The sequence below is a fragment of the Alosa alosa genome, chromosome 12 (genome assembly GCF_017589495.1).
Source record: "Alosa alosa isolate M-15738 ecotype Scorff River chromosome 12, AALO_Geno_1.1, whole genome shotgun sequence".
Classification (NCBI taxonomy): Eukaryota; Metazoa; Chordata; class Actinopteri; order Clupeiformes; family Clupeidae; genus Alosa; species Alosa alosa.
Window position 1 is genome coordinate 12,569,234 of NC_063200.1, and position 10,577 is coordinate 12,579,810.

The following is a 10,577-nucleotide window of genomic DNA, read 5'->3' on the forward strand; positions in this document are numbered from 1 at the left end:
AGAGAGAGAAAGTGAAAACAAATGGAGAGAAAGAGAGAGATACTGTAGAAGGATAGAGAGATAGAGGGGAGAAGAAGAGAGAGATAGAGGGAAGGAGAGAGGGATAGAGGGGACACAGAGAGATAGAGGGAAGAAGAGAGATAGAGGAAAGACAGAGAGAGAGATACAGAGAAGACAGAGAGAGGAATGGAGAAGGAGATAGAACACTCAGCAGGCCTGCCACTGTTTCATATATTTATCCACAGTAGTTCCACATGGCCGATGCAAGTCGTAAATCGCCGCGCCAGTTAACATCGGTGCACAGAGGAAATGCCTGGTCGTTCACGTAACTTCTTGAAATAGGCGAAAAAGCCACAGAGTGCACAGCAGTAGCAGCAGCAGCAGAGCACACCGCCACCACCGTGCTGCCAGGCAGAGGAGGCTTCTCCTGGGGCGGCTTTCAACAGGAGGTCCCTGGCTGCCTGGAGAGGACTCTGCTCTGGCTCTGGTTAATATCACTCAACGAAATGAGCTCCACGTTTAGTCTGTTTACTCCGACCAGAACGCTGAAGTGTTTACTAAACATTTAACTATTAGCTAAAAGTGTTCCAGAGATTAAATGTTAATCTTGTGCTGCAAGATACTATATTTATAAAGGGCTATGCATTCAGATACCTAACTGGACTAGGGATGTCAACATCCTTGTCAGCCATCACATTTAACAGACTTGGTTTGAATGGGAAGGGAATTATTAGGCAACTTGTGGCCTTCTGCACCGTAGTTTCAATACCCACACGTCCTGTTTCCCCAACACTACCACATCATTTGTCACATCATTTGTTTCTGAGTGCTTGAGAAGAGTTTGGACTCTCTGTGGGGTTATTGGCTTTTAGGATCAGTGAGCTCCATATGCCAAGCAGCCCTTGGAGGCTGCAGTCTCTTTTCCTCTCTCTCTTATCCCCTTTTCTCTCTTCCTTTTCCCTCTCTCTCTCTCTCTCTCTCTCTCCCTCTTTCCACTCAAGGAGTGGGTGACGTCACCATGTCGGCATCAGCAGACAAAAGCGTCTCTGTTAGCCTCGTCGCGCTGACCTCATCACCTCGCCAACGTAGAGCGCGCGGAGGTAATTCCTTCCAGATGTGCGACGCTCTGAACGCTGGGAATCTGAGGGTAAATAAACAGGCAACTGGAGAAGGAGGGGGTAGGGTTTTCTAGCTGCCCCTTTAAAGTCAGCACAGATCATTAGAAAGGTGTCACCTTCCATACAAAGAGTGTTTGGTCTGCGACTGGAATTCCCCATGTGTCCCCAGTCAAAATAATTGTGCTGAAGCGCTAATTAAGTTAACCCTGAGCATGTGTTGCATTCAGGACTGAACTGCTGAACTCATACAGCGATGTTGGGGTTACCAGAAAGAGATGCTGCTCAAAACAACATAAAGTGATCAATTATGTATTGTGGGTTTGGGGGAGGTGGCTGCGTCGTGGAGCATGGCTCATTTTGTGTGGCTTTTGGGGGAGGTGGCTACGTCGTGGAGCATGGCCCATTGCAGATGTCAAAGAGAGAAGTTTCCACTCACTTGAACCCATATGGAACATGTTGCTCAGCAGACCTTGTTATAATGCACAGTGACTGTCGAGAGATGGACTGTATAATGACAGTGTACACTGTACAGACTTAAATCAAAGCACAAGACAGCATTGGCTTAGGTCACAGGTTAAAGCTAAGGCTAACCTTTGGACAGGCCAGCATTGGCTAGGCCACAGGCTAGCATTTGCTTTGGATCAAAAACTAGCATTGGCTTGAGTCCGACTAGCCTGGCTTGTATTGGCTTTAGTCACAGGCTAGTAATGGTTAAGTAAGCATTTGTAGGGGTCTTGGGCTAGGCTGTCACACGAGTCACAGGAATGATCACATTACTATAGTATGCTTTGTCAGTGTTTCAACAGTTCTGGAATTCAAATCTGGAAATACAAACACAATTCCTAAAGCGCTAAATGACTTAATACTCATATCATCTGCTACATTATCTAATGAGTCCAATATCATAATGAATATGCCAGCCTGAAGACATGAGTGTTTAGAGTACCTCAGAGCTTGTGAGTGCCAGTGAGGTCCTACCCTCACTCTTCCTGACAGCTAGAGTATCTACAGTTTAATTCATCACATATTACTGTAGCCTCCTCAATATGGCCCTCTGTCATAGAACTGCACTCCTTGAGGCCTCTCCACTGAATGAAGACAGCAGAACAAGAATCCTTACTGAAAATAAACAGTGCACTCGACCAGACGGCGAGATGGGTTTACATGGGAAAGCGATGTTAATATGTCCAGCACCATTGGCCAGCGAGGGGCACACACACACACACACATGCACACACACACACACACACACACGCACACAGACACAGACACTCACACACACACACACACACACTCACACACACACACACGGTAAATCTGAGGCCTCTCCGCTGGAGGCCGAACGTTTCCCCACGTTGGTGATCTCTATGTTTATGGCCTGATTGGTTCTGGAGCGTGTCAGTGCTTTTGGCAGGAAGACCTCTTCGTTGGGGCTATGTAAACACCAAAGTGGCTGCCATTTTTTTTTTTTTTTTTTGTAAGTTTGAACTTTTTAGACATGTGCTGATATCATCTGAGGTCACTGGGGTTTGAGATGTTAGCCAGGAGCAAATCCGGCAATGTCTACATCTAAATAAGAAACACAAACACTGGGGCTCTCACTCTCTCTGGTCATGGACTTCACAGTGAGGTTCACACAACCGACACACAGCAGCCACAACATCCTATAATAAGTTTAACTTAAAAGATAAATATTTGTGCTTGAATCATCTTACAGGAACTCTTAACTTTTTAGATGAACAAAATATGCCAGGAACGTTTTCCTTTCCACCTGAGGATCAGGGGCCGTATTCACAAAGAATTTTAAGGCTAAAAGTACTGTAGCTCCTAAGTGGCGAATTTAGGAGCAACTCCTAAAAATAATGGGCGTGTCACTCCTAACTTTAGGACTCCTAATTTTTTTCACTAAAAGTAATTCACGAAGCATTTTAGATCTAAAAGTAGCACCTACTGTAAGTCTGGGACATCTTAAATGAAGTCAAGAGGACTCCTAACTCACTAAGACCTATTCACAAACAGCTTTTTGCGGCATTTCACGTCGCGATGTTTTGAAATGCGTATGCATAACAGGAGCTTCCAATCGCGAGGGAACAATTTTGCATTGTAGGCATAAAAGGGATGCAATAATGCCACCACCAACAACCAAAATGACTCATTGTCAACATGTAAATTAAATGTAACGTTTCATTGTGAATCAAATTAAAATGTTCTCCTCTTTGCAAACATAGGCATATGGTGACAGATTCATTTAATAATGTTGCAAAGATACTGCATCAATCCGTAGGCCTATGTTTCATTAGGCTACTAGGCTATTTGTTTTGCCTTACTCTTTATTCATTTAGGCTAGGCCTTTTTATTCAGTTATTCATCATCTTCCGTCCTTCGCACTACTTGTGTGGCGCCGCATTCTCAGACCTGTCACCTGTCACTCATCATCGTAAGGGAGGTGTTTGGAATCATTCCGGCGTTACAATCATCAGCCAATCAAGGTGGTCACTTCAGTCAAGCTCGTGCATGAGTAATGACGTCATCCATAGCAACGAAGACTCACTCTTAGTTTAGGAGTTGTCATTTTTCCTTACTAAGAGTAGGTCTGAAAGGCTTTGTGAATAACTTTTAAGAGAAAACTCCTAGATAAAATCTTTTAGTGCGATTTAGGAGTACTCCTAGTGGTGAGATAAAAGGCTTTGTGAATACGGCCCCAGATTTATATCAGCCACAATAATAAATACAATGCTGCCATTCTAATAATAAACAGTATAAAGTTAGTTTGACATTCAGCATTCAATTAACATTTAAATGGCAAATAAATGTGCGGCATAAAGCCTATGTCTCTCACATGCCACCAGGGCTTGTTATGAATTTGCAATTTGTTTTTATTTTTCTTCAAAATCCATCTTGCTCCCTGACCTGCTGACGTCATGACATCAAACCAACAGTATAGAGACCAAAGTCCCTTACATGCCACAAAGCTTGTTTTTGTTTAGCTGTATACTTGTAATCAAATAACCATTTGGTTAAGGATCTTTATGTTGTTATTACCGAAACTTCAAACACCATTTTTTCATTCTTTTAATTAGCAAAGGATGGTGAGTCAGTATTTACACTTACTGAGGACAGCAATTATATTACAAAACTATGAATAAGTTCCCAACAGTGATGTTTACATACCACTGATATGTACACACACTTATTTGCGCCAGAAATCATGCAAATTTGAGTTTTAGGTGCATATGTTCTGGTTGAATAGGCAGCACGTGACCAAGCAAGTGTACTGCAGATCCTCATCAAGGTTTCATAAAAAACAACTTGGGGAAACATCTTACTCCTATGTTTGTAAAGCATTCATTCACTCTATCACCTGACACCAACAAAAACATGGACTCCAGCTGCAGATCTCAGATAAAATGGTGTGAAATTGCATGCAGCAACAATTGTCACAATTGAACACATGGCCTGCTTGTCAGATGAGCGGGCATAATCAGAATGAAGTCTGATGGATATTCTTAGCTGACAACTATATATGACACTCATGCATTAAAGGCGCTTTAAGCGATGTTGGGTAACGTCAGTTCTGTTGACGTTAAAACAAAATAACGTCCTGTGCAATGGAAACTCTCTTAAACACGCATCTCATTGATTGGCTGGAACAGTTTGTTATGTTTTTATGGTCCAGGCTGGACCAGGTTGTTTTTGTTGCTGTTTTTGGAGCCTAGGCTGTCCACAGAGACCACATTTTTTTACAGTGTCAGGGCACATGCAGCTAGCACATGGTGAGATGATGTTTGCTGTATGTGACAACAAGTTTTAGTTACCATGTAACATTGCTTAGAGCACCTTTAAAGGGACACCAGGCAAGCCTGATGCTTTTTCTCTACGAAACTCCCCCTCGCTCGGTCTGAAGCTCTTTTCCTTTTCTTTGCGTCTTCCATCAAGGGTTTTCGCTGCTTCTTCACCGGCTCTGCCATTATACACACGTTTGCAACAATCTCTAGCGTTTCGTTAGCCTGCCTCTGTGCTGTAAACTGATCCTGCTTCGGTCGGCGGGTAGGATACACCGAACTTGCAAGTGGGATATTCTTCCTACAGGCAGTAGGGGCGGGCGAGAGAGCCTTCATTCACCCCGTAATGAGTCATTTAACCATATACCGACTTACGAAGATGATTAATTAACACGAAAACATTGCCTGGTGTCCCTTTAAGATTAAGTTTGGAGATGTTGTATTTCCAACTTTGACCAAGTCTGGGCCCTTTTTTTTAGTTGTTCTGGATTCCTCAGTGTGCCTTGCAGAATGTTTACTCAGCTAGAATACACACTCCTAAAAAGCTGCTCTTTTTTTAATTTGTTCCACATCTAGAGCAGCCCACGTTTTGCTTGAGAACTCTCTGTGCAGGAGTATACTGTGTATTGGCTACGCTGCAGTGCGCTTGCATTTGCATGAGTCAGGGGGTCCCTGCGAGACAGCGAGTGAGCAGCTGCAGCTCCTCTCCAACAGGAAGCCATAAATCACATCCCTGCCCCTCACAGCGGCTTAAAGATGCCTCCTGGCCACCATCCATGTCCTGTCTCTCCCCTCTCCTCAACTATCCCATCAGCACCTGGGCTCCTCCTGCGCAGAGGAAGCCTCCAGAGGCTGAGAACAAGAAAGACCAGAGAGGTTTGGACTAGACTGTAGTCCATCTCTGGTCCATCTCTTTCTCCTCCAAGAGATGATGATTTCTTTGGATGGGATGAGAGAAGTTTTATGGGAGTCAATTGGATTTGTAGTCTTTAATTTAATTTAGTCCGCTTTCTTCCCAGTCAAAGCTAAATTCCTGTGGTTAGTGAATCACAGGTATTGTCACTTGCTGAGTGTTTGATTGGCTACAGCAGTCCACTGTGCTTACTGTTCACATTGGCTTTTATTCTCAGGAAGATGACGTCTCTGCCTGACCCAGTGGATTTTTGTACTTTTTAAACGCTGGCAGGGAGCAGCTGAGCTGAGAGGTGTTTGACTTGACCTGTCCTCGTGCTAAGAGTTATAGCTACTCTTTCTCTCCCAGTCGTCATGTGACCCAGGGTCCAGCTCCAACATCACTGCGTCTGCATGGACACATTTCACGGCTCAGAGAATTGGAATGCTCATTAAATGCAACTGTCTGTCCATGTGCAATTCTCCGACTATTTGGACAAAGATCCAAGCGGCATTGCATAGTCACATAGTTATTCAATTATCTTTTCTTCATCTCCACTCATTGTTTGCGAGACAACAGTGAGAGTTACAGAATTACAGACATTAAACCTAAAGTTTACACTGCAGCTCAATCTGACCCTGGCCAGAGAATCTGAGAAATAAACATTTTTGTCTGACTACCAACTTCCCTTTTTCAAATGTGCATTTCTTTGCTCTGAACTGAAGCATCTATTTTAGGAGAATCTCGTTGTAAGATGAGAAGCAGATGTCGAGCATTTCCTTTGGACGCTCCGCAAGCTCAGTGGTTCTCTTTGCAGTCTACATTTCTTCTCTAAGGAGCGTTATTGTGTTTTATTTATTGCCACTCAGACATTCTGCTTTAAGTAACCATTGACTGGTCTTAAACGTCTGTATACTCTTGTCCTAAGGCAAAAATCCACTAAAGTGTAGTAAAAGGCACTGCCCTGAAATAAAGCTGCACGTTTAATTGAATTGTAAACCACAAATCTATTGTGTTCGAAACAGTAATTTACCACAAACTTATATATTTGTGGGTCACACCAGGAAAAGCCATCAAATTCAAGTGAATCAACAAGATTTGTAGGGGGGTTTCTCTGCTATTAAAATAGTAGCTGGTCATTTTCAATGCTTAAGACTGACCTGTGCTTTTCACACTCAGGTTGCAGAATGTCTCCCATTGGATCTGGCCTTGACCTGTCCAATGGATCTATTCCAGTGGAGAAAATGGAGCTAACCGCAGTAGGGGGATACTCTTCTACTTGTTCCCTGGGAGAGGGTCAGCTACCATGGTGATCACACTTCTCTCTGTGCCTCCCTTAGTGGGTCTAAGAGGACAATTTCAGAAAGTCTGTTCCTGGTTTAGTGTATCATGGGAAATGTAGTCATAAATGTCACAAATGCAGAACTGCATGCATGGATAAACACACAGCTGTCATCATTCAACACTTTCCACACACACTAATTGCTGTCACTGTATGCCCTCCTGTTGTCTAATGACATCACAAGTGACAGACCCTCCCATTGGAGGAACTCTGAGGAGGATAGACAGAATGAGCTTCACCTTCACTGGTGTCCTAACCAAACAGCACTCCCAAAATATCTCTTATTTATTTATTTATTTATTTATATTTGTTTGTAGTACCAAAAAAACCCCAGAAAGACCGAGTAAGAAAGAAAACCGAGAGTAAGAAAAAGGCTAGGAATATTCCATGCGCTTCTCCATGCTCTGCATCTGTCACACAGACATGTTTCTTTTTCCGTCACTCCTTACCTAAATCTCCTGACGTCCCTGGCAGCTTTGGAGTGCTGTCACTGTCTGTCTGCGAGAGGAGCACAATGACCCATTTTCCCCCAAGGCTGGCTCACCCAGACAAGTCCTTATTGTGCTGAATCAGTGGACAACACCCATGACGAGACACAGTGGTCATGTCCACCTGCGACAGCCTGTCTGAAGCATGTTAGCGATAGCGTGCTCATGCTAGCCGGTCTGCCTCCCTCATGGAAATCCCACACAGGCAAACTCAGTGCCTGAGCTGACTGATAGGCAGGAAGTGTATAAATCGGGCTCATGTTCAAAGCATGTCCACACAAATTAAGCTGACACACATAAACACACACACACACACACTCACACACGCGTGTACACAGCGGTGATGGCAGAGAGGGAAACGGCTGTTGCAACCTGCCTCCCTGCTTGTCACCATGGTAACCTTTCCATGATGTCCGATTCTGCCGTGGGAGGAGAGAAGAAGAGAGAGAGAGAGAGAGAGAATGAAAGGTATACAGTATGAAATGTACTCACTCTGAATTTAAGGTAGAATCCTCCATACAGGTATGTCCTGTGATGGCAATCTTCTCTCACGCTCTCTCTCTCTCTCTCCCACCCACTTTCATACACACACACACACACACACCTCACTCTCCCTCCTCTCCTGCTCAATCCCACGTTGCTGCTTGACTCCTTCACCTGGTAGGATGAGAGATATCCTCCTCCTCCTCCTCTTGCCGTCAGAATCAGTCTCTGTGTTTGCTAGCAGTTTGCATCTCAACAATGTCCCCTGCAGGAGAGAGAGAGAGAGAGAGAGAGAGAGAGAGAGAGACTGGGGAGGGACAAAGAGCGACAAAGAACAGAAGAAACGGAAAACAGGAACAGAGAGAGAAGGAGAGAGAGAGCAGGAAATACATAGAGAGAGTGGGAGAGAGAAAGCGAGACGGAGAGAGAGAGAGAGAGACCAACACCAGAGATAAAGAAGGAGGTTCATTGCCAGTTTATTTCTCATTTTATTGGTATAGACAACACCCTCACCTTGGTTCCTCCACTGCTGGGTAGGGCAAGGGCAGATACTGAGATGTGCTATGACATACTAGTCAAGTGGTCAAGCCTGTGGTTAATCCACAAGAGCCTGAGCTGAGTCTCTGCTTCATGGCTCAGATGCTCTGATGTACTTCGACACTCCTGATGCTTCACAAACGCCTCTTGGTGTGTTTATAAAGCACAAGTGTTTAGAGAATTAGCAATGAGGACGCACAATTACATAACTCTGCCATGGAGCTATCCCTAGAGTAAGCCTGCACACACATCATTTGTCTTCCACACAGAAATCCTTATTGTGGATCGATCTTGTCCCATATATAGATGATGTAGAATTTAGGCCCAATTATTGTTTAGAGAAAAGTAAATTGGCCTATAAATTATATTTGAGGGAAACATAAGTAATTAGGGTAATGCAAGTGAATTAATCTGCTAAGTTTACAGCAGTTATTTACAACTATGGATCAATTTAGAAGACCTTTCTATGCACAGTCTTTTCATGTCCATATGACAAATGTCTTCATTGTATAATTCAGTCCCTCCAGGATTTCGCAAGGATTTTTTGAGATTGTTGTGATCTAAAATGCCTGATTTCGCGACAACTTTTCTAAAAAATTGCGATGGAAGTTGCGGTGTTTTTAGCTGGTTGTTGCGAAGAAATTGCGGGAGGAAGTGAAAATTGCAAAAATAGATTTTTTTTTTTTTAATTGAGGGCAATTAAGGTTAGTAAGATGAAAATCACACTGATCATCTTGATGCTTATTAAAAAGGATAAGTAAAGGTAAATAGTAAGGGTTACAGAAAATCAAGGTAGGCCTACTTTATTTGTGTAAATACTTTGACTGGGGTAATTCACAAAGCAGTATAACCTTTACGTAGAACTGTCCAAAAAAGACAGCCCCCTAAAAAGATGGAATCATGTCATGTTTAAATACATTCATATATGTTGTAATTCATATTAAGTTCATATGTTTGTAATAATTCATATTCTGTGACTTGCATAATTACTAATAGCCAACTAAGTATCTAGTAATTGTATATTGATTTAAACTATTAGACTACACTTTTCTTTAATGTTATTACATTGGTGGTGTGTACGTCTAATTGACTGCCTGCCACTTTATGGACGTGAGAGTAGCGTAATTATGACCGCCGCGCAGCTCCAAATTTCCGTCAAGGATTCCCGGGACACTGAAAGACCGGGGTAGACGAAACTTGGTGGGCATGTAACCCCACATGGATAGCATGGAACCATCATTTTTCGTTTTGATCTGTAGCCCCCCCGCTGGACTGCACCCCCCGAAAGGAGGGTAGGGCAGACACAGTTTTTTGTGAATATCGAGAACCGTAAGGTTTAGGAGGACCATTTTTTTGTATGTTGATCTCAAGGGGCCATGTCAACCCATTCCATAACCACTCATTTCATGTATAGCGCCACCTAGTTAAACACAAAAAAGTAAAAATGAGGTGTTGTAATCGCAGGTATCTGTGACCTAACATGGTCAAAACTGCACGAAATTGGAAGTGTAGGATCATTATGACACCCTTTGAATGCACGCCAAGTTTCGTGGAATTCCGTTCATGGGGGGCCACACAATAAATTAATTTATGTTACTATACACCAACTGGCCTGTAGGTGGCCGGAGACAGTTTTCTGTGAATATCTCGAGAACCGTAGGGGCCTAGGAGGTCCACCTTTTTTTTGTATGTTGGTCTTAAGGGGGCATGTCAACCCATCCCATTACCACTTATTTCATGTATAGCGCCACCTAGTTAAAAATTAAAAAGCAAAAAATGAGGTGTTTTCATCACAATATCTCTGGCTGACATGGTCAAAACTGCACGAAATTGAAAGTGTATGATCATTATGACACCCTCCAAATGCATGCCAAGTTTTGTGAACTTTCGTTCATGGGGGACCTTACAATAAAATAATTTATGTGTACATTTAGT

At 43.2% G+C, this 10,577-nt stretch overlaps 1 protein-coding gene across 7 annotated transcripts in view; it reads right to left on the bottom strand.

The window, feature by feature from the left end:
* Positions 1-8,319, bottom strand: part of LOC125304232 (A-kinase anchor protein 2) — a 104,915-nt gene extending 96,596 nt beyond the window's left edge. For 5 of the 7 annotated variants that reach the window (XM_048258313.1, XM_048258312.1, XM_048258311.1 and 2 more), the window contains exon 1: positions 8,115-8,319. In XM_048258313.1, the coding sequence (XP_048114270.1) occupies positions 8,115-8,140 (26 nt within the window). In that variant the 5' untranslated portion in view covers positions 8,141-8,319. The remainder of the gene's footprint in view (positions 1-8,114) is intronic. The other 2 variants (XM_048258314.1, XM_048258315.1) reach the window with 2 other exon arrangements.
* Between the last annotated feature and the right edge of the window lie 2,258 nt (positions 8,320-10,577).